Source organism: Actinia tenebrosa, unplaced genomic scaffold (assembly GCF_029948245.1).
Source record: "Actinia tenebrosa isolate PJP-AT-01 unplaced genomic scaffold, QUT_ActTen_1.0 PGA_scaffold9__36_contigs__length_13948895, whole genome shotgun sequence".
NCBI lineage: Eukaryota > Metazoa > Cnidaria > Anthozoa > Actiniaria > Actiniidae > Actinia > Actinia tenebrosa.
The window spans coordinates 3,807,500-3,832,851 of record NW_028292586.1 but is presented as its reverse complement, the minus strand read 5'-3'; the positions used below and the strand labels follow the sequence as shown (position 1 = coordinate 3,832,851).

General features: G+C 36.6%; 1 protein-coding gene and 1 long non-coding RNA gene across 2 annotated transcripts; both read left to right on the top strand.

The window, feature by feature from the left end:
* Positions 1-875: 875 nt before the first annotated feature.
* On the top strand, positions 876-19,314 carry LOC116289778 (ATP-dependent RNA helicase DHX58). The gene is made up of 20 exons (XM_089024988.1): positions 876-1,206; positions 2,832-2,855; positions 2,956-2,973; positions 3,481-3,504; positions 3,730-3,747; positions 4,137-4,511; positions 5,932-6,084; positions 6,945-7,055; positions 10,268-10,366; positions 10,847-11,328; positions 11,843-11,854; positions 12,016-12,029; positions 12,459-12,700; positions 12,849-13,177; positions 14,140-14,340; positions 14,810-14,952; positions 15,242-15,612; positions 15,856-16,112; positions 16,188-16,445; positions 17,368-19,314. The coding sequence occupies exons 1-20, from the start codon at positions 909-911 to the stop codon at positions 17,563-17,565; spliced, it is 3,627 nt and encodes a 1,208-aa protein (XP_088881114.1). The 5' UTR covers positions 876-908; the 3' UTR covers positions 17,566-19,314.
* Positions 19,315-22,146: 2,832 nt separating this feature from the next.
* On the top strand, positions 22,147-25,342 carry LOC148904529 (uncharacterized). The gene is made up of 3 exons (XR_016118913.1): positions 22,147-22,362; positions 23,205-23,279; positions 25,285-25,342. It is a non-coding gene; the product is annotated as an uncharacterized LOC148904529 (long non-coding RNA).
* Positions 25,343-25,352: the final 10 nt, after the last annotated feature.

Genomic DNA, 25,352 nt, shown 5'->3' with positions numbered 1-25,352 from the left:
ATCGCACGATCTCGAGTACAATTTGGAAATTAATAGACACGAGTAATGTTTTGTAAGTTCTTGTAATTGCACAAGCCTTTAGGCGAGTGCAATTAAAGAACTTTCAAAACATTACGAGTGTCTATTAATTCCAAATTGTACAAGAAGATCGTGCGAATTTTTGTTTATAGTTCACTCAACAAACTTTCAGTAAAAAATGCGAAGCGACGCCGTTCATCTTTGTCTATTTGGCGGCCGATTTTCAGTCCATCGCGCAACTGAAATGCATAATAATTCTTACGGCTTTATAATTTTATTTATGTTTTATTAAGTACAAAATAATATAAAATAATTGTTTTGACATTGTTTTGGCCGTGTTGCCATAGCGACTTAATTCGGTACTCCTACGGAGTACAATTAACGCTATAATTGTACTCCTCTCGACCAATCAGAGTCGAGTAATTTTGTTGAGTGTACTATAAAGGATTTAATTGTACTTCTCTTGTCCAATCAGAATCGAGTAATTTTGTTGAGTGTATTATAATAAATATTATTCTTAGGGAAGATATATTTTTATTGGAGAGGCGAGGGAGGGAATACCACGGCACCACCACCAATAAAAAGCGTACCCTAAAATCGCTAAAAAGAACTCCTGATATAGACAATTTTTAAGAGAAACGATAAGTACACTTATTTCTAAAATACACTTCTATTTTTATAATCTTAGCGAATTTGAAAGCTACAAAATTTTAACAAAATCTATTTTTACTAAATACATCTTATAAACGGTGGATAGCCTGGGCTACCTGTGCCTTTAATGAACACCCACGCGCTTCCATGTTATGGTCTTCCTGTGATGATAAGTGTGTAGAGCATGAAATTTGAAAGTCGGCTAATATGTCGTGAACCGTTTGGTTTGATTTGGGACCATGGAACCTCAAGATGTCTTATTCTTGTATGATCAGCTTAGGGTCGAAACTATCCGTTGCCTTAATGATTATATTAAAAGCGGAAGAGGCACTCTGGCTGAACTTAAAGACCGCTTCCGTCGAACTCTCCCTGAAGAAGATCGAAGAAGAGTCAGAAATGTCAAAAAACTTGTGGATACCTTAGAAGAACAAGGTGTTATAGGAGATAACAATGTGAAGTTTTTAAGAATGTTAGCCGAGGAGCTTCAATTACCAGAACTGAAGCACAAAGTTGAGAAATTCGAAACGAAGTGTTCAGGTAATTAAGCTTATCGTGAACAATATTAAATTCTTTTGTTTTCTATTGTCTTTTTGTAGACTCTAATTAGTACACTTTGTTTCACGGGTTTATGAAAACCACTCTAATCTGTATATAACACCTTTTGAATGATTAGCCAATTGATTAGCCTATGATATATCTTCATAAGCCTAGGATATTCGACTCCAGAATTCTTCGTTTGCAACCACGTGTATTTTGCCCCGGAGTAGTCAATCGATAAAAATCGATATCGATTTTGCCGATCGATAAATCGATAACAATCGATACCGCTGATTTGATTGATATCGATTGTATCTATCAATCGTTAAAAATCGAACTCACACTAAACTTTTTTATCGATTTTTTTCGATTTATGTTCTTGAACAATTTCTATCGATGATCGTACGAGGGTCGTGTGGCTACGGATTTACACCACCGGCAATTACTCTTTCGTAACCATAGCTTGACACAAACTAGGAGTTTGTTATAGTGATCAGTGAACAGACAGCAAAAGTACTTGGATAATTAGCTGCCTGATCTACATATAATTACTTGTGAATTAATAGTTATAAAATCTATTGCACTATCATCGATATTTTCGAATACTTTCCGTGAAATAAAGCTGTTTATATGATTGTACTCATTATTGGATCGAATTAAAGCTGTCAAATCTTGATCGATAAAAATCGATCAAATCGATAAAAATCGAACTCACACCAATTTTTTTTATCGATTTTAAACGATTTCCCATAAAAATCGATACAAATCAGCTGATTTCTATCGATTTTTATCGATTGACTACTCTGGGATTTTGCTGGTGCTAAAGTATTTTTTGGTGCCAATCAAAAACAATCCTTATGACCATATAGAGCTACTTATAATACAACACCGAGCAAAAAAATGAACATTAGAGAATTTCTTAAACGAGCTATGAGCGAACGAAGTTACCAATATTTTAGTGTAAATGTATGGCGAAAACTCACTGGATATCTAGTATATCATCCAACATGGCGGCCAAATTTCAAAAAAAAATTTAATGACAAAAATTCATCAACTTCACTTCAAACATATACCAAATATAATTTATAAACTTGTACAACACTAAAAATTTTGTTTTGGTATAAATATATTTCTTTGAATTCAGCTTAGGCAAGGATAGGTCTGGACCCCCTAAAACTCTTGAGTAGGGAGTCTTTAGCCCCACCTCACCCCTCCCTACCCCCTTCACCATCTATTGATGCATATCTCACAGAAAAAATATTTTAAAACACTTGATCCAAATACCTCTATACCTATATATGCAAAAATATATGCAAAAACTTTGACACTTTCTCCAAAAAGAAATATATATGATTAAAGGTCAAGATCTTTCTTTTTATGCAAGTACATACAAATGTACTATATATATAACATATAGACACTATATAGGAGGAAATGTTACTTGTATTCTTAATACGAACTACATCTGGAACCAGTGACATTTTTTCATATCCTCACTACATGCACATGAAGATAATAATGGCAACGCTTCCAATGTTTTCCTGCTCATTTTAATATGACTGTTGCACCAAGTATGCGATGCATGTCATTTAACTAATATATATTTTCATATCATATTATTTCAGGAATATTCCAGAGAGCAGCCGATGGTAATTTTAAAATGATTCATTCCTTTAAAAAATTTGTTCTTCATATGCTAATATTTTACCTTAATTAAAATATTAATAAATGTCTTTGTAATTTTCATAGTTGCAGGAAGAGCTCCAGGTGAGTTGTTTTGATTATGTTGCATTATTGATTACTAGCCCTGTGAGTCACATTTTTTTATTATGATTTCTAGTTTGATGGTTTAAATTTTGTGTTCAAGGTGATATGATGAAGTGAACATGCATGATTTACTACTAGAAGAAAGCCCACACATATGTTTTTCTCCGGCATCAAAAAGACCCAAATATTGTTGCAATCAAACAAAGCTATGAAGTTTCTTAAAGTTATTTCTTTATTTTTCTGAAAGCTTAACTAATGTATCTCAAAACAAAAACCGTACCCGCCATTTTTTGCCATGACTAAAAAACGTCCCCCTGCTCTCCCTCTTCCCATAACTTGACTTGCTAAGCTTAATTGAACTTTGTGTTGTGTAATATTTATTGCACTCCACAAATTCAGGAGATCATGTCGGAGACCATATTCAGTTTAATTATCATGATCATTTATTCATATGATGAGATCATGATTTTTAAAGAGTTGTTTTGTTTTGTTTTGTTCTTTCCATAGGTTTTGTGTGGCAAAAGTTTATAGGTGAGTTTTAATTATTTCAACAAGCTTTTTTAGAAAAATCGAGGGCACGGGGGAGAACCCCCCAAATATGCTTGGAACATTGATTTGACGGACTCCATGGGTTGCAGTCCCCAGATTGAAACATTCTTACCCAAAGTTTTCCCATTTCAGACCATGTGTCAATCCCCAGAGCATACGATTCAACATTACTGTATATAGTAATGTATCTTTTGTTTATTTTAACAGGAGGAGTATGTACCTCAGGTTAGTTCAGTATAATTCTAATGACTAACAATATATCTATTTATAGTGTTTTAAGAAACACATGCAGTATTACATGGATACGACATACATTAAGCATGTTATGTATAGAGCTTAATTTTAAGTTGTGACATTTTTTTGGGTCGAAAATGCTCACAAACGCAACAAATAAATAATAATAATAAATAATAAAGTCTAAACAAAAGAAAATAAACTAAGTGAAGGAATCTCTGGTATTCATGCTTGTAAATAGCTTCGATGATTCTAAAAATAGCATCAAAGAGTGCTCATGATTTTACATTATTTTCTCTTGCTTTAAAATATTACGTATATCTTTTAAAATATATACATACGTTACCTAAACGTACAACTATGTTTACGGTTTTTTGCAGCCATACATTTGAAAACTGTGTTGTCAATAAAAGGAGTTCAAATAGCCTTAGCAGGTGCAGCTCTTGTATACATGTATGGGACGAAACCCGAAAAACTGAAAGATCTTCAACCATTTGTGGAATACGGGACTCAACTAGTTGCAATCTTTAGAGGCTCGGTTGTTTTTGTCTTAAAAGTCTCAAGTATTTCATCACTAAAACGGTTATGGCAAAGCTACAAGGATGGCTCGTTGAAAGAAAAAATGAAGAAAACCTTCAATGAGATGAAAGAATTGAAGGAAGTGAGCCACGGAGAAGAGATTGATGTGGAGGTTACAATAGACGAGGAAGAGTACCGGGAAGTTCTCTGGGATCTCGTCCTCTTAAAGGCGAAAGGTAGGACACATTTTTCACAAAATATCGATCGTATTATTTTTATTGGTTGCTTTGTTAGTTTGTCATAATTAAAATATATGTGGGTATCAATATATGAGGTTCGACTGTATGTATCTAAGGCCTTGTTGCAAGTTGAAACTTTTAGCTGAAACTTGCACCAAAGTGAAGTTGGTGTCAGGTTTTAGAGTCAGATTTTTGAGTCAGGTTTTCGGATCTATTGTCAGATTTTTTCCGGAGGGCGTCACATCATGTTGAACACAAAGTGCTCTATATTCGTAGAAACGCTTTGATTTACTATAAACCCCACACCAAGCTTTACTCACACGATATTTCTTGCGATTCGTTGTCTTTGGGAATCGAAACACTCACCTCAAAGAAAATAAACAGCGGTTTCAGATTTTTTGAGTTGTTTTATCTACCATCAACGGGCTTCATGCCACAAATACTTCGAGTACCGCTCCCATATATCGAGTTACTGAACCCTTTTATTTCAAAATGTTGACGCACTTTTTCTTAACGAAAAATATCCATGCTTCACGTCGAATAAGCCAAGCCGTAGTTTGATGTCCAAATAAACTGTCGATGAAGCAGTACACATAAAAGTATTAAGAAATATCACTTGTTGTCAGATTTTTGAGTCAGATTTTTCTGTCACGCCGCGTGAGAGAGTGATCAACAAAATTCTCTTTTCAACCATTATATTTTTCTTGAATTTTGACATCTCCCAACAAGCGTCATTTCTAAGGGATCTTCATGAACGCATTTGGAAGTCACAATCAAGTCTCCCGAAGAAATATCACTTGTTGTCAGATTTTTGAGTCAGATTTTTCTGTCACGCCGCTTGAAAGAGTGATCATGTTACAGCGGATTGCACGGTTACAAAATTCAAAAGACAACGAATCTCAAGAAATATCGTGTGAGTAAAGCTTGGTGTTGGTTTTATGGTAAATTAAAGCGTTTCTACGAATATAGAGCACTTTGTGTTCAACATGATGTGACGCCCCCCGGAAAAAATCTGACACTAGATCCGAAAACCTGACTCAAAAATCTGACTCTAAAACCTGACACCAACTTCACTCCGGCGAAACTTGCGTACAATGGCGTTGCGAGACAAGTTTCAAGTGAAGTTTCAAGTGGGTGTTACACGGCGTAATTTCGTCGTGAAACTTGTTCGCGAAACACGTTTCGGTTTTCACGAGTAGAAAGCAGTCCTACTTTTCGTGAAACTTCAGTTCTCGCGACGAAAGTTTCACAAAGCCTAAATTGCATTGTGTTACACCCCCGTGAAACTTGTCTCGCAACATACGTTGCACACAAGTTTCGGCTAAAAATTCAACGTGTAACAGGGCCTTAAGTTTGAATGGCTTGAATGCTCTTCCATCAATTCTTTTCTAATGTATTGCCAAATACGTATGACAAGGTAATTCAGATACTAAAAGACAGCGCAGGCACTCAGTTTGCTGTGGACGAGATTTTCCTCAAAAGGTCAGCAAACCAATGGATGTGACACAGATACAAATACGAGTAGGACGACCTCTCACAGAACTAGAAATTTCTATAAGAAATATAAAAAGTAAGTCTGGTTTTTCTTCTATTTTATCTCACTCAGAGATTTCCTTTCGGTAAATGACTCATAGCTTATCGCCTGTTTCCTTTGGCAGTTTTTTGGGTTCGACAACCTTTTTTTTTTTTGAACTGAATAAGGCCTAGGGCAAACGTCGAACTTTCCATGCACCGAACTTAATTACATCAAAGAATGCCGCCTCATTATCACCTAATATCCATTGTTTTTAAAGTGCATATGACACGAAAAAAATTTAATGTTAAAAATGATCACGGTTAAATTTGTTTCAAGAACGTATTTCACTAGAAATTCAAGAAAATTTAGCACAAGTTGTGACGTCAATTTGTTTACAAGTCTCCAGATTTAGTTGCAAATACACGAAATATGTTTGAATGTGGAATCTTAATTTCAGGTTGTACACTTTTCAGTTTCCCAACATTTGGAGAGTACTACGTAAGCTATCAAATGAAGTTGAATAAAATATGCCTTTTGTTGTTATTTTATACGATTTACAATTTATATTTTGTGCATTACTACTGAATCTAGAGTACGTGTCAACAAAATGACGTCACAAATTGGGCTTAATTTTCTCACATATCTCAAGAAATAAGCTTTTGAAACACATTTTATAACGATATATTTATTACGACTAACAAACTATACATTTTAAACGATGAAATGTTTTCGTGTCATATACACTTTAATGAGTTCGGTGCATGGAAAGTTCAACGTTTGCCCTAGGCCTAAGGGTTTGTGTGACGCTTGATTGGGTCGGTTGATTATCAGTCTGTTGAGCGGGAAGTAGTGGGTTCTGTGGGTTGTTGTCGTTACGACCTACATGTAACAATAACGTTATTCATTTGATTCAGGGCTCAAAGAAGCTTTGAGAGGAAAAGAGTTTGCATCAAGAATCGCCGAAGTTGAAGAGCAAAGACTATCTGAAATAGGAAGACAATTATCGGAGATGGAAATCTTTTTAGGTATTTAATACGGTAATATTTAATCAGTAGACTAAAGCAGTGCATCAGTTACGTTATATTTTCACGACGTCTAGAAACGAAAGTTCTCGTTTATAGTTTGGTACGTTCGTGAAATGCGGTCCTAAAAAGCCGGACCAAACCCAATTGAAGGCGTTTTTCTCATTATTGTAAGCTGTAGTTTTGCACCCTATTTTGAAAAGTATAACACGATGACTATTTAATAGTGGAGCTCCCGCGCGAGCGGAGCCCCATACTTAAGAAAAAATGGTAAACCATCCAAGGGAGCACGGCAAATGCAGGCAAGCGCGCGGTTTTCATATATTGGGTTTCCTGTGGTAAAAAATGGGCTTCCTGTGGTGATGACGAATGCGGTTTTTCGAAAAAATATAGTGCGGGCTCAATCCAATATGGCGCTACACATAAGTTAAATATATTTATACCAAAGCCAACCAAGGGAGCACGGCAGATATAAGTTTGTTGATTGGTCTTCCTGTGGTACATAATTTCATTGATTGGTCCTCCTGTGGTATAGACGCGCATGCGGTTACTTAAAAGTCGCGCGGGCTCATACGTAAACAATATGGCGGATGATAAATATAAATGACGGGGAGTGAAACTATGATCATGTGACCGGGTATCGGCCAATCAGCATCAGGAAATTACCAACGTACTCTGTAGCATGCTCATCACGGTGTTTTGGGCCAGCTGTTTATCGTGAAAGCCTAGCATTAGCAGCCTGACGTAGCATTGTCGAAAAGTTTGAAAAAGTTGCATTCCCCGTCAATATTATATATGCCGCCATCTTTGATATTTACTTGAGCCCACGCTATTTTTCGCGGATAACCGTATTCGTCAGCATACGACACTACCACAGGAAGACCAATTAACAAATTTATGTCTGCCGTGCTCCCTTGAGCCAACCAAAGCGCGACAACTGCTAGAACGGTCTTCCTGTGTAAAATTACGCCATCACCACAGGAAACCCAACTTTCCAGAACCGCGCGCGTGTGCGCATTTGCCTATCCTGCTGTGCAGACGTTTTTAGTGTCGGCTCGTTCCTTTCCCTCCCCCCAAACGTTTGCTCAAACTAGCCACACATTCCTTTCCCTTTGTTTAATCGGACCAATCAGCAACGCCAACAAATAATGTAAACAACTGCCCACATTCAAATTCCTGTGAAAGCGTATCGTCCAAAGTTCGTAAATCCTCGTATAAAATATTAATAATTTCCAAATCTATATGGATAGGACTTATGAGAAAGTTGTAGGAGCTGAATCTAACCGCTTTTTATGGGAGCGTGTGAGGGAGTCGTAAATGAAAAGATAAGAATAATATGACAAATCTACCGTCGACATCTAAGAACTTATCGAAAAAGTACTGGACATCGAGCTCAGTCTTCATGATTCAAACAGTAAATCATCGATTTTCCAGCTCCTATTATAAGATTTACGAAAAGGTCTAGTTTTTCAGAGACGAAGCACCTTAAAGATTCTTTCTGATACGAATTAGGATCGCTTATCTAAATTTCGCAGACATTTCTAAGGGCTTCATCAATATCAAAGTAAGCCAAGGTGAAGGTCAGCTTCCAGCATTTCGGGAGGCGCGCTCTGATTGGTCAATCTAAGGGAAAGGAATGTGTGGCTAGTTTGAGCAGACGTTTGTGGGGAGGGAAAGGAAACGAGCCGACACTAAAAACGTCTGCACAGCAGGCTAGCATTTGCCGTGCTCCCTTGAACCATCGAGTTGATTTTTCATGGCTTGGCTGACGTCACTTCCGTCCGTACGTCCGTCCGGGCGTGTACACAACACAGGAATCCCGCTTGATGTCAAAGCAAAACTACTCACAAATGCGGCTCTCATGCACAGAAAAAAATCGATTTAGGACAAGTTATAGACCAAAAACAATTTTTAAAAAACTTTCATGTAGTCAAAGATGGATCAAGAAGTGTTCTTCAAGAATTCAGGTGTGTGTTTTTTAGCAAGCAATCGTATACATATGTATATTTTTGACAAGCATTTTTCTCGATGAATCGACAAATCAAAGACTTTCTCTCAAAACTTTATATATTTCTATCGATAAGCTTAATTTATTTTAATGCTGGAGGAAATATAACATGAAGAGCATATTACGACAACAAATATTCGTCCTCTATTTAGCTTTGTAAATCTTTAACAATTAGGTTGTTTTTAACCAGCTTTCGTATGTTTTTCGTTCAAGAAAAAGCTTCGTTCGCCTCCTATCGCGGGGTCCAATCGGCAAAACAAAGAAGACTTTCATTCAATAATTTTATATCTTTCTACAGATAATTTATTTAATCATTAAATGAAATATAATTTTTTACCAAATATTCAACTGTTTATTAAGCTGTTCGAGCAAGTATGATTATAAAAATGAGCTTAAATTTGTGTTGTTGAAAGATGTCATTATTGTATAAAGACCTACTACACTTTCACTCTAAAAAGCTGAAAAATATTCAAAAACATTTACAAACGCCAATTTACTGCCAAAGAAATTAGTTATTTTGTATTTTGCATTGCCTTTTGCATTTTTTATTTTGTCTCAGTTGTTCTTGTCAACTGCTTAAATGAATGTAAGCTCTGTTTTTGGAAAACTGTGAAAGACCTTTTAAGTAAACCTCATTTTTTGCTCACCTTAACCAGTTTTCAAGTCTGTTTTTTGGTCTTGATTTGTCTTAAATCTCCAGATTTTTTATTTCAATGAAAGACATCTGAGGTAAATTTCACTAAACTTGATATTGTATTGGATTATCTGTAGTTAGCTTTCGTTTTTCTTTAAGTAAAAGAGATTCAAAGCCTAAAACTGTCGGCCTTGGAAACGTTTTGTCGAAGAATCTTCCAAGAACAAAACTAGCCCCTGTGGGTGGTGGTAAGTTGTGTACAAAATTCCTAAGTGGGAGAGTATACTCGCGCAAAAAAACAAAAAACAAAAAACGATGTAGTGCATTTCGATTCGATTTCACTGCATGGTTTTTATTATGGGAGAAATTATCATCATTTCGAATAAAAGATAATTGAAGATTTTTTTCCCGATCTTATTTTTTCAGTTTCATTCAAATTGTTCTCCCTGTGACTTCCGTATCGTGAGCTCCGCTTTTAGGCAGTGCCTAAATATATATATTAAAATTTTTCCAAATATCAAAAATCAATAACCATTTCAAAAATAAGTGTATATTTTTGCATGAATTCCTTAGCTGCGTCAGGTTTCTCAGAGATCAGAATGAAAGAGGCAGAAAAAAGAAGTCCCTCCGTAACAAAGAACATACCGAGTGTGGAAAGGAGATTGCGTGAAGGTACGTATCAGGTCCACGAAATCTGCCTGGTAAACCGTGGGAATCTTGTTCAACATCGCTTACCAATAGATGATGAACAAGGTGTATAATACGAGACGTTTTGCGTTGCTGTATTTCTCACGACTAAATTAAAAAGACTTAATTCTATTTTTAGAAGGAGGAAACGTCACGCTTTTATAAAATTTCAAATATTTTTAGGTATCACTGTAACATGTAATTAGTAGACTAAAGCATTGCATTAGTTAGGTTACATCATATTCACGTCGACATGAAAAGTTCTCGTTTACAGTTCCCTACGTTCGTGAAATGCGGTCCTAAAAAGGCCGGACCAAACCCAATAGGAGTCTTTTCTTCATCATTGTAAGCTTTAGTTTTGCACCCTAGTTTGAAAAGTATATCACAATTTAATAACATATTTCCAAATATCGAAAATCGATAACCACTTTCAGATAAGTATATATTTTGCATCAATTTCCTTAGCTGCGTCAGGTTTCTCAAAGATCAGATTGAAAGAGGAAGAAAAAAGAAGTCCTCCAGAGTACTTAACAGGTTCCTCGAAGATCAGAATGAAAGAAAAAAGAAGTCCCTCCAAGCACTTAACAGGTTCCTCGGAGATCAGATTGAAAGAGGAAGAAAAAAGAAGTCCCCCCGAGTACTTAACAGGTTCCTCGGAGATCAGAATGAAAGAAAAAAGAAGTCCCTCCAAGTACTTAACAGGTTCCTCGAAGATCAGAATGAAAGAAAAAAGAAGTGCCCCCGAGTACTTAACAGGTTCCTCGAAGATCAGAATGAAAGAAAAAAGAAGTCCCCCCGAGTACTTAACAGGTTCCTCGGAGATCAGAATGAAAGAGGCAGAAAAAAGAAGTCCCCCCGAGTACTTAACAGGTTCCTTGGAGATGAGCATGAAAGAAAATAGACGTCCCCCCGGGTACGTAACAAGTATCCCGGATATCAGATTGAAAGTGGGTACGTATCAGGTCCACAGAATCTGTTTGTGAAATGTAAGAATCTAGCGCGACATCGCTTGCTAGTGGATGATGAACAAGGTGTATAATAAGCAATTATTAGATGAGGTTGAGCATGATATCGTAAATTATCAAGACCGAGGCTTTGTTATCTGCCGAAGCCGAAGGCTGAGGCAGATAACACAGCCAAGGTCTTGATATTTACGATATTATGCGATACCGAATTCAATAATTGCTTTATTATGCATTTTGTATACTGGAAAAACATTAACATGAACATTAAATTATAAAGACAAGAACTATGAGCACCATGATGTCGCGTGAAAATGCAAAATTCTTGATTCAGAAATATTTTAAGAATTCTTCATAAAATATATGAAAATAAGTTAAGGATTCCTTAAATAATTGTTTTTGTACATAATTCTGGAAATAAATACACATAATGAATAAAAACAAAGCTTCCACAGCGTGACCTTGAATGAACTTGACATGATTACTGTATTATCTGTAGGAAAACCTACAGGTAATACATTTATGATGTCGAGTTCACACGATATCAGGGATTGGCTGAGGGCTCTCGACCAATCAGAATTGAGATACTTAGTAAAATGTATAATAATTATAGACGTTTTGCGTTGCTATATTTCTCGCGACTAAATTAAAAAGACTTAATTCTATCTCTAGAAGGAGAAAACATGGTACAAAATACTGAATAGCAATTTTTTTATACGCCAGTTTTTCAAATTACTTATTTATCACTTTAATGATAAATGAGTAATTTGAAAAATTAAAATAATAATAATTCAATTTCTTGGTTGCGCCAGGTTTCTCAGAGTTCAATCGATGCAAGAGAAATCGCTCACGGGATCTAGCTTGACATCCCCGTCAGAGTATTACCAAAAAGGTTTGAGCAGTATTACAAAAGAGGTTTGAGCCAGAGTGGTACATAGGCGATAGGTCATGGAAAATGCTGTGACCCATACTGAACGACATACCTTCTATCGCTTATCGCCTATCTTCTCCTCCTTTGGCTTTGACAATCTTTATATGTATGCTGCCTGATTGGGTGGGTTGAGTTACTGCGTCAACAAGTACAAAGACACAAAGAGCATGCTGCATACTTAAAGTCCGCTGACCAGTAATTATAGTATAAAATCTGTTCTGCTGTGCCGTTTTTTTTTTACAGGAGGCGTCAGTTTCCGTCGAGAACTGAAACTTCGTGAGTACCCGAAAGAGCTTGCAGTACCTGCCCTGGAAGGCAAGAACACCATCATCTGTGCACCAACCAACAGTGACAAGACCTTCGTTGCTATAAAGATTACTAAAAGACACCTTGATGCTTGCAAAATTCTTAAGATTCAGAGCAATGGTAAGTTAAGCTTTCAGGGGCGTAGCCGGGGAGGGGGAGTCAAGGGGGCATCCCATGAAAATCCTGCATACGCCCCTGGCTTTGTTTTGGGTGCTTTTAAGAATTTAAATTCCAAAAGATCATAAATTTATCCTACTTTTTTAAACAGTGATAGTTGTGGTGGATAAGCAGATCAGTGTGTTTCTACAAAGAGCCCATTTCGAGGAGTATCTGACGAACTACAGCATATCAGATATCTCGGGAAGCAATTCAGATGTGATTCCTCTTCACCGTAGGATCCAGGACAATGATGTAGTCGTGTTGACTGCAGGGATACTGATGAACGCCCTGGTTGACAAATCAGTTCATATTACAGATATAACACTTCTAGTGTTTGATGAATGTCACCATGCCAACAAGGATCACCCGTACAACCAGATTATGAAGGCGTACTTGGAGACTAAATTATACGAGCTCGAAACGAAGAAATTACCTCAGGTAATGGTGTTCATTCACATTCGTCTAGAGCAGATTTCGTATGACTGTGAAAAATTCAGTGCTGTGTCGCGACCGTGATGTTTTCTAGAATTTTGATTGGCTTTCTTTGCTCCCGCGCAATGTTATTGGTCTGGCAGTGTCGTTTCCTTGTCGTGACCGTGACTGTGCCGTGTTTGTGCCGTGTTTCGTGCATTTGTTTGGTAGAAGAGTGCGTGTCTTGCCGCGACCGTGATGTTTTCTAGATTTTCGATTGGCTGACTCTTTGCCGTGGCGGTGTTTGTACCGTGAGCTTTTCACAGTCATACGAAAACTGCACTATCTTGAAATCCCGGCGGGTTTGTACTTATCAGTAAGTTCTTTTTTGGGGGGAAGGGGGGGGGGGGGGGGGCGGCAGCGGGAGCGTTTTGGTTGAAGAGGAAATGTTTATTACTTTTTTTATCGTCCTAGTCAATCTTTTATGTACTATTTATAAACTCATCTTATACTATAAATCTAAGATCCCATGTTTAAATAGCTTAATAAATCAAATTATGAAATAATGATAAATGACATTTGTTTTAGAAAGCACACACGTACATGCATGGTTTTGTGTTAGAATTGGGCTGAAATAGCTTCGGGATAAATATTATTGACAATCTTGCTTCACAACATATGTGAATCAACTTTCGAACACCAAGCTATCCTCATAGACCTCTTTAGCTTGGACGTAATGTTTTTCCAATTTAGACCATGTGTCATTCCCTAGAATATCATTTAGCCATTCTGATGCGGGTCAAAAACTCTCGAAATCGTTGCGGTAATCGTTGCGAAAAGTAGAACCCGACCTAGTATTTCAACGACTGTGGATGCACAACGTGAATGAAATTGTGGGACACCTTTACCAGACCATGATTTGGGTCAGCTCAGAGGTAATATATTATTTATCTACTACAAACTAAACCAGACCTTATTGCTTATTCTAGGTAGTTGGTCTCACTGCTTCTCTTGGTGCAACTACTAAGGAACAAGTCCTACAGATTTGTGCTAACTTGGACGCATCTAACATCAGTACCGTTCGCAAGAACACCGAGGAGCTCAAACTCTTTTCTCCTCAGCCGTTACTCGAAACGAAGAAGACACAAGTTGAAAAGAAGCCTAACATATTTGAGAAAGAATTAAATAAGGTATTAAAGCATTTCGTAAATGGAGATAAGTTGAATTCACAGAACAAGATGATTTTACACCAGGGGCGTAGCGAGGACCTAGGAGCTGGCGGGGCACTGACCCAAAAAAAATTACTCCTCCCCCCATAAAACAAATAAACGAATAAACGCGCAAACAAAAAAGAAACAAATTCGTATTGGCATAAACTGATTTATACAGCGCACTTTCCTAGGTTGCAATAATCTATTTTCCTCTTTCGTTTTGGTTTAATATGTTTTGTTTTTGTTTTTTGTTTTTTTCGATAAAGTTGTTCAAAAATTTGGGGGGGCACGTGCCCCCCCTCGCTACGCTACTGTTTTACACCTTTTTTTCACCACACACAACGAAAACGTCTTTTGTTCCGCATAGTTATGCAGTGCATAACATTGTATTTCGTTAGATTTTCTCGTTTCTCAGTCAACTTTTTCTCTTTTTTTTCATTTAACATAGGCCATGGAAAAAATTGAGGTCTTCGTCAAGGAAACCCCTCCCCAAGTAACGGATCGGCAGGTTGAAGGTTATCGCCAGTGGATTAAACTGCTTGAAAAAAAGGCAGAAGAAAATCAATTGGCATGCGCGTCACAACTGAGATGGTATTCTTTTAGTGAATTTAGGTGAAATTGTGAGGTTGGGGAGGGGGGGGGGGGGGGGAATGGCGATGGTGACAACAATAATGATGGTGATCAGATGCTGTTGGTGACGTTAATGGTGATGGTGGTGGTGATGGTGATGACAATACTGATAAATGCTGTGATAGTGAAGATAATGAAGAATAATGGTTATAATATTGTTGGTGATGGCGATGATCATGATGCTGGAGATATTAGTGATAATGACGTTTGCTTCGATGACAATGATAGCATTTATTTGTTTATGCTGTAGTTATCACGAGGCACTGCTAATCAACAGCAACGTCAGAATTGAAGACGCCATTTTTTGCCTGGACGAGTACTTCAACCGCCTCGAGAAATCAAAGTTTACTGAAACTGAATATTGGTTACAAGAATTGTACGTCGAAACGAAGGAGCGAATCGAAAAGCACATCAAAGAAGCTGGTACGCCAGAAAATCCGCTGCTTATTGCATTACAGAAGGTGATAATAGATTTCCACACAACTAAAGCTCCGGAAAAATACAAACCTAAAGGAATCTTATTTACGCGTACGAGGGATTACGCATACGCGCTAAAGAAGTGGATGGAAGAATCTGTAGAGCTTAAGGAAATTTTAAGACCTGAGGTCTTGCTTGAGGGTGGTAAGTGTAACGTAGTTTGCTTGTGACATCTTCCAGTGGCTTATTTTACTATGACACTGAGGGCGCTTCCAATCTTTTTCTTAGGGAAGGTTACAGTAATGTTAAAATTCACACCTAAGCCCTTCTACTGTACTTGCTATTCCCTACCTTCCACAAGGAAGCGATGGTTAAGACATATATATTATTACATAAACAAATGAGTAAATGAGAGAAAACATTTTATCTTTTCAACATCTACAACAGCTGCGGTAACGCAAAGCCAACAAGAACAGGTCATTCAGAGTTTTAAGGAAGGCACAGTCAACATCATCATTGCAACAACCGTTGCTGAAGAAGGACTGGACATCTCTGACTGCAGTTACGTCATTCGCTACGGATTGCAGGGAAATGAGATTTCTAGTGTACAGTCAAAGGAACGTAAACGACGATCTCGAGAAATGCTTTTGGAATTAGTTTTGGGAGATATAAAAGATATTCCCTCAGAAGAGTTTCAAAAATTGGTAAGCTAAGCTAAAGGATGTTGTCATGACAAACAATAGAAGCTTTACTAATTACATTTACGACTTTTTTGACAGATACTAATCCTGCAGACCAAAGGTTTTACCAATAAAAAACCAGAGCAAGAAACCGGCATTGAGAAATCCTCTCTGAAAGATGCTGATGGTGTGACATTTTACTGTCAGAAGTGTATGGCATTGGTTTGTCATGCTCAAGACATTCGTAGGTTTAAAGAGTCACATCACGTGGTTATCAACAAGGACATTTATAAAAGGATAGACATCAAACCCCACAAAAAATCCAATACTCCCGATGGCATTCATTTTGGCAATAGGGTAATCATAAGTCAGTGTTAGTTTTAATGTACAATATTAAATGGTGCAAACGTATATTGTTCGGTCCTAAGGCATTTCATCTTATCAGGCACATCGGTCTACCCCCACCCCACACCTACCTACCTACCTACCTACCTACCTACCTACCTACCTACCTACCTACCTACCTACCTACCTACCTACCTACCTACCAACCTACCATCCTACCTACCTACCTACCTACCTACCTACCTACCTACCTGCCCACCTACCTACCTACTTACCTACCTACTTACCTACCTACTTACCTACCTACCCACCCACCTACCCACCCACCTACCTACCTACCTACTTACCTACCTACCTACCTACCCACCCACCTACCTACCTAATATTCATAACATAACAATATTTCATTGTTATTCAATTGTTACAGTTTCAAGCTCTTACGCTTTGACAATACCTGTAAATGTTGAGGTCATGTTAATAAAGCAATTCCACTACTACCTACCTACCTACCTACCTACCTACCTACCCACCTACCTACCTACCCCTCTATCTACCTACCTACCCACCCACCTACCTACCTACTTACCCACCTACCTACCCCTCTATCTACCTACCTACCCACCCACCTACCTACCTACCTACCTACTCCTCTATCTACCTACCTACCCACCTACCTACCTACCTACCTACCTATACCCACCTACCTACACACCCACCTACCTACCTACTTACCTACCTACCCACCCACCTACCTACCCACCCACCTACCTACCTACCCACCCACCTACCTACCTACCTACCTACCCACCCACCTACCTACCCCTCTGTCTACCTACCCACCCACCTACCTACTTACCTACCTACCCCTCCCTGCATAATTATTTGCCAATGTAATAAAACAAATATATAGTTCTAAGATTCTCTTTTGCCTTAGATTTATTGTAAGAAATGTGGCAATGACTGGGGAGTGATCATAAAAGTTGAAGAAACAGAATGGCCATGTCTGAAGATCGTTAGTTTCGTGACAACGTTCAACCATGGCAAAGAAAAAAAGAGATTCAAAAAGTGGAAGGACTTGCCTATCAAGATATGTGACGCTACCCTGAAAGAAATGTTGACAGAAGCCAGCTAATCTGAAAGATAATGCTGGGATTAGAATCAGAATCGAAAAATCTTGTAAAACTATGATGTCACTTTTCCTTGTGATGATTATAGATTTACGGGCCATTAATTGAAAAAAATAACTTAGCTAATAACAGATTTTAGTTAATAACTATTCTGCAAAATAAGTCAGTAAAAAGAGAGTAAAATATTGTAGTTATATGCCAATTAGGTTTTTAGTTATGGAGTCATTATACTTCTTAAAAATAAGTTATTTATGTAATATCCTCAGTTTATATTAGATTGTAATTACTTAAAAGGGGCACTTGGTGAAAATCGATGAAAATTGGAAATGACATGAAACTTGGTTACGCTTATCTATATGGCCCCAATAGTCGCCAAGCAACATATTTTCTTCACAGTAAAATGTGTCGTATAAAAATTATCAATTTTATTCAGCACCTAAAATGTGAGTAAATGACGTCATTTACTCAACCCTATTGTTCTTTCTGCTTTTGAACCAAAATTTCTCAACAGCAAGTGGCTCCCAGGCTAAAATATCAACTAATCTGGTTTACGTAGTCATAATTGAGTCATATTATCCTCAAATACTTCAGTTAATTGGACTTTCAATTAAAATTGGGGCATTTTCATCCAGGTGCACTTTTAAAGTAAACCTAATGATCCATAATATAGAGTTTTTTGGCTAACAGTTTATGTATTATATCAAGCGCGGAAAATAATGTTTCATCCGAGTTCCGTGGTGCAAATGCACCACTTGCTCCAATCAAAAGATCAGCTGGTTGTTTTTACGTGGGGATGACTAGGATGTGGATGGGGCTACCCGATTGTCAGTTAACTACCAATGCTCTTACGAGTGCTGACTAAATATTAACCAAAAAAATGAAAAAATCAATTAACTGTTAGCTACTAACCCTTAGGACAATTGTCAATTAAACCCCATTCATACTCTCTCAATTGTTTGAGCTATAAAAGTAATTTCAAATCTATGTTTTCCCGATCAGTCAGTACATTATTTGCACCTTTGCTATCCCAAGGAACTCGGTGATATTTGGATAGATTTTCAAATGCTTTCATTCATTATTAACATATTTTTTGAATTTTACATGTATCAGGAATCGAAGGAAATACATAATAACATTTATTTTAGTTTTAAACGATTTAGAAAAACGCTGACCGTAGATGAATTGTACTCAGGGGCTCAGTGGCGGATCCAGGGGGGGTCGAAGGGGTCCACGGACCCCCCTTGAAGGTTTGATCTTTTAGGCAATAGACTATATGTCTTATATAAATTTTGCTTAAAAGTATCCATAAGGATAATGTTGAACACGAAATGATAGATATTTGCTGTTATAATGTTTAATTTACCTTTAAGTTCCGTTACTAGATAGTAAATTAGGTGATTAGAACCAATTTGTTTGTCAAACATCGACTAAACAAAAGAGAATTATACACAGTTTAAGAAACGGAACCCCCCTTTGAAAAATCCTGGATCCGCCACTGGGGCTTCTTACTAAACTCTATAATCAAGTATCCAGTTTATTTTTTCTTTCTATAGTAGATGTCCTTCAAGTTGTTGATCCTCTCCTTAAGCAAAGCATATCTTTTCTTGTACTCTTGATCGCCTGCACCCTAATACGACCAGGAAAAAAGATAGCGATGAGCGATCAAAAACTGCCAAGAATTCCATGCAAACTACTATACCTTCTATCAGTTTAATTGCATAACAAATTGACAAATAAAACTTTGAAGGAAGGAAGGATGGAATGAAGGAAAGCATTCAAATAAGTAAATAAAAGAAAATGCAAAGAGAAGCTTGCGAGTTCTTCGATTTGAACATTCACATACGGCATTTGAAATTTTCAACTCTACAGCTTATAATTTTGTCCCTGAAACTAAACCACTGATCTGGTGGGATTTATGTAACGGCCAACCTGCCATTTAGAGCTTGGATTCTGTTTATATGATAATGTTTATAAGAACCTTACATTTAGAAGCACACTTCGTTTGCCACTGCATTTAGCATTACACCCCGGCAAGTCCGGAAACTTTCCACAATGCAAAGGTGGACATATCATGCTGTATGCTGTATGCTGTGCTATCATGACCGTTACAGCAAGAGAAACGAGTAGAACTTTAAACATGTTTGCCTTTCTTTCCATCAGCAGTTCAAGATTCTTTCTTGGTGTGGTCGTTTGTTCCAAGAATAGTTAGTGCAAAAGCAACAGTAATATATATATTGTACTAGCGGTGATTAATACTCAGCCGGTTTTCAGCGGTACGTCGTTTGATTTTTTGTGTTATATAAATTTTTCAAGTTTATTCAAGGATTTTTTCTCGTAAAAACGTTTTCGCGGCCGAAAAATTGAAGGATTTAGTTCTTAGGATTTATTTTGTTTTATTCAAGTTTATTTAAGTTTTTTCTCTCGTAAAAACCTAAAGGAAAGGCTTGTAAGAAGGGTAAAGGGATCCCATAATCTCTACCGATCCTGAGTAGTGAGTTCTTCAAAGGGCGGTTTGACAATCAGTTTCTTCTATTCCTTCAAAGTCAACCAGAAGGATGATCATTCAATATTATAGATTTAATTTTTATCTATTTTCAATAAATTTTGAGGGCATTATGTCCTGAAAGTTCTACTTTTTCAAACCCTCAAATGATCGAAATAAAGCATTGAGTTCAAGTTCACTGATTTCGTGGCTAAAGGGGTGATTAAGTCAAACCTGTCTATAACGGACCGGACCTGTATATAGCGATCACCCGTATATAACGGTCACTCAGCAATTCCCCGAAAATCTTGCCATACATTCACTGTAAATTTTACCTGATAGCGGTCACCTGAGTAGTTATGACCCCCCCCCCCCCCCCCAGATAGCGCACTTACGAGGGGAGGGGTGGTCTAAATTCCTGAATACCACCTTAAGAATGTAGGGGGAGGGGAGGTTGGAATGTAGAACAGGGTCAAAGTACGAATTCCAATCACCAAGGCGGGAATTTGAAATATGAAATATGAATACATATTTTTATGGAGAGAAAAGTTTAAAAGCCCGATCAAAATCAGCAGAGTCACTTGCTCATCACCTTCGTCGGAAAAACCCCACTTGCACTCAGCTATAATCCAGCCAGCCAGATTACGGATAGATTAGTTAACATGTCATCTGGAAAAGTAATACAAATAAGAGACCGTGGATACGTTATTTTTGCGAAGGATGTTCGAAGGGAGAAAAAAATATGTATCCGCAAACAGAAGAAAGATTTATCGAGCGGGAAGACGGTTCTAGCTAGCTCAGGAGTGTCTTTGACTTTAGACGAATGAACATCACTCAAATCGGCAATTGAAACAGTGGATACGGAGTTAGTGAACAGCGCCGCTTATCTATACATGTATATAGATGCATAGATTTTAGCTAATAAGTTTATTGAGCACCTTTTTTTTTTTTTTTTTTTTTTTTTTTTTTTCGCAAATTAGCCAACCGCGATTGAGTATTTCAACAATAGGGTCTGCATAAAATTTCATATTTTAAATAAAGGAAAATCGCGCGTGGTCCGGTCTTGCTATGAAGTCTCTCGTCACAACAAAGCATTCCTCATTAGCTTCTCCTGTTAGATCAACCAAGGTGGCGGCTGTTTCATTGTTATTCATATATCAAGGGATTTGGAGTCACATGGTTGCACACAATCTATAGTCTCTTAAAACTCCAGTGTGTTCAGAATTCTGCCGTTCTGAAATCTGACCATATCACCCCTATTCTGCGCAATCTTCACTGGCTCATCATCATTGACCTTTTACAATGAAACCATCTTATTAAGAGCTATTTAACTGAAAATATTGCCTGAGAAATTTTAGGAAAAGTAATAAACTTTCCATTCCAATCCTTAAAAACCAACGGAAAACGAGTAAAATTTACTGGCTTCTTTAATTTATAGACGACGACGATAATAATATGAAACTTATTTATGAACAATAAAAATCTAGGTAATATAAATAATTATATTGATGAAAAAATATATCGATATACTACTGAAGAAGAGTCAGAAAGACATATAACTTATGATTTAAATAAGAATGTCTTGAGTTTCTCTTTAAAACTACTCTCACTAAATTGTGCGCATTCCTTGTGTATTCTTCGTTTGCGCATGACGTCGTAGTTGCCATGCTGGATGAACTTATTAACAAAAGAATTGTCAATGAATTCTCAGTGTTATGTCATCCAACATGGCCGTCGTGTCTTTTGTTATTTCAATCCCTTCTTGGGAATGATTGAAAACCAGCAATAGCAGCAGATCGTTCCTAAGCAAGGACGTACATATGGAAAATACGCGAACCCACAATTTTTAGTTCTGAACTTAATGGGAGCTTGGATTCGCCTTGTGCTGGGAAAATGGGATTTAATGCACTGGGAATGGGATTCGTAATCAAAGCAAAAACAATTTAAAAATAGGAAGGAGTTGAGATTTCAGCAAAACATAGGCTGGGGCTATGGCATTTGGTCAAAATGAGTGCTAGGAAATGGGGATGCAATGTTTGGAGGCAAAAGAGTGTAACTCGGCTATTGTTAATTAATGGTCATACTTCGCGTTTAAAAAGTGGGCTACCTGTGTCTCAGTTATTCAACCACGGCACTACTTCCGGCCGCTTGCAATAAAATACCTTTGTGATATTTCCTAAAATATTCCCCTAAATCTATTTGTAATTCCAATGACTCATATGTTATAATGTGATTTTTGGCTTTCTTCTAAGATCTTCGGCTGGTTATAATTCATCTGATGGCGTGATAATTTCAAAGGCGTGAAAAGTATTAATTCAAGGTGAGAAAAAAGCTTGACATTTTATATTTTCTAACACTTACAATGTTGAAGTCTTTCATTCGGTATTTAACTAACCCGAATACCTTTACTAAGTGCTTAAGCTCTTTTTACGCTTTCATATTGCTTAAAAAGGCTGCAATCTTGCATTCAGTAGCCTATTTTTAAGATTTTAAGTGCAATAAAAATACGAACTGCACTAGTTCACGTTGGAGCAAGATCGTCGCTCGTTGAGAGTTTCCATTTTAAATCAACTCTCAGCCTGGAATAAAAATGAATAGTTCGACATGAAATTTATTGACGATACTTCCTTGGTACGATTTATTTTTGAAATACATATATGAATTACGTTTGTTCTCAAACAGAAAGAAAAATCCTTAGTATCTTAGCTTTATATTATATGCAGTATTCATGATTCTTGGAAATGATTTAAACTCTGTTTCCTGGAACTGAAGAATATTAATATTTTATAAATTTGTACTCCATTATCAAATTCAGGTAGTTTGCAACTATATCTTAGCCAGATTAAAATGGGTAATTTAAGAAAATTCGAATGAAATATATACAAGAGAACTGTGGACCCCTTGCAGCACTTTGGAATGCAGCTCAATCTGGGGGACAAAACAATAGGTTCCAATTCTCATGAGATTGGAATTCTTTTGTTTTGTCCTCCAGATTGAGCTACTTTGATGTCACATGCAAGGGGTCCATGAATATGTGTTCAAATTTGTGGGGGAGGGGCCAAGGTGGGTGCTTTAACCACTCCCACCTCCAAAGGAGCATTAAATGGCCAGTAACAAAAAAAGCATTTTAATGCAAGCTAATCATGAATGTTTTGAATTTAGTAATTTGTAGTCACAGATTGAAGTCAGAACTATCACAATGGCACATTGGTCCCTGCTTGACTTGGACAAAGAACAGTGAGTATAAAGTGCAATGAAATTATATAATAATAATAATAATAATAATAATAATAATAATAATAATAATAATGATAATAATAACTTTATTTACGTGTCAAAATTTTCTAGTTTACAATAAATTGTGAACTAATAGAGGACTTATAAAACTCCCTCCCATCCCATCTACCCTTCATATGTAATTTAAAAATAAGTAAAAAAAAAAAACCCGCGAAATAAATATCAGATAAAATACAATGTAAGAATGTTATCAAAAAAGACAAAACTAAAATATAAATAAAAACATCAACTAAAAAACTCTCTAAGTATTGCATAAATAACAATTTTTAGATCTCTCTGAGATGAGATTATCAATATCTACTTTCCTTACTTTTCTCTTAAATGAGTTGAATGATTCGGAATTCTTAATATCCCTTGGCAACTTAATTAGCCCACACATGAAGTATACAAATTATATGAAGTATACAAATTTTTTAGTTGCTTTAATTATATAATATTTACTAGACTCATGATCAGGGTGGTATTCAAGGGGGATATGAATCGCATTTTACAGAAAATAATTATAACACAAATATATCACAATATTTCACAAAATAATACAAATGGCAATAAAGACAATTCATGTTTTAAAAAATAAGTGTGTGCTCAAATTGAATTTCACCAAAGGATCAAAATGGCCATTTCATGAAAAATAAAAACAGTCACATATATTAAGGTTTCATGAAATAACCCTTTACCATCTTGTAGACCTGCTTAAAGTGCAAATGAACCCTTTGACAATACATTCAGTACTGGTTCTGCATAAAGTAAATAGTTGATTGGTAAAATATTTCTTGATTTGAGTGATGTGTCTCTAAGTTATAAAGGTTTATACTTCCAATATGTTAATGATGATGACGTCAGGTAAGGTATTTGAGTGTTTTTGTTGTAACTAGTAATACTAAATGCTGGCCATTTTGAAAATAAAAATTTTGAATAGCTTTCATGTAAACCTTGTGTAAAATAATGATGCTTTTTAAATACTGTATCTACAAACCAGTTCGATTTTGTATATTTAATTAAGCCTTAATAGACGTCACACTCATTAGCATATTGGAAGTATAAACCTTCATAACGTAGAGACGCATCACTCAAATCAAGAAATATCTTACCAATCAACTATTTACTTCATGTAGAATCAGTACTGAAAGTATTGTCGAAGGGTTCATATGCACTTTAAGAAGAAAAATGGGAACTGTTAGATAAGTGTATGTTATTTTTGAGTCATACACATGAATATAGGGGTATATTTTCTCCCAATTAATCAGCAATTTCAGCTAAGGCTGCGTTCATAATGTATGGCAGAGGAGGGGAGGGGGAGGTGAAATCTTTAAATGACAAGAAAATTCTTAAGACCCCCCTTGAAGTCCCCCCAAAAATAACTATCCCCCGGGCAATCTCTCGTAGCTTCTTCTAAAAGTTTTGCATCCCCCCAATTGCAATTCTCTGGAAATAATTTTCTAACCCCACCATTTTACTGGTTAAAATTGTTTTGGATCCCCCCTAAATTTAACCTGCCCCCCCCCCCCCCCCCCCTGTATATTATGAACACAGCCTAAGTTCGATTCAATTCAATTTTCAATTCGATTTATTTCCACTGACTAATAAGAATTTTAAATACAAAGTAAATAAGTGTATAAATTAGATAGATAAATTAAACAGTTCGAGTTAAAGAAAAAAAGAACATAATTGATAATAATTGCAGTCGATTCTCAAAGTAGCATGTGCTCTCGAGTTGGGAGTCGTAAAGCTACGAATTTAATTTAAGCCATGCCCAAATTTCAATCAACCCAGAAGAATACTAGGCATATCAATAATTTTTTGGGGGTTCAGAATTGAAGTGCAGAAGTGGGATTTAAGACAATGAAAATGGGAAATAGATTTATTATCAGCTGAGCCAATTATATCCATGGGTTTAACCTATAATGTTCTAAAGTCAAAATTTTTATTTTTATTTCTTTTGAAGGAGAAATTTCTTCTGTCTGACAATTCTAATCAATGATGTTGGCAACAAAAATCTCAGAAGTAATTTCA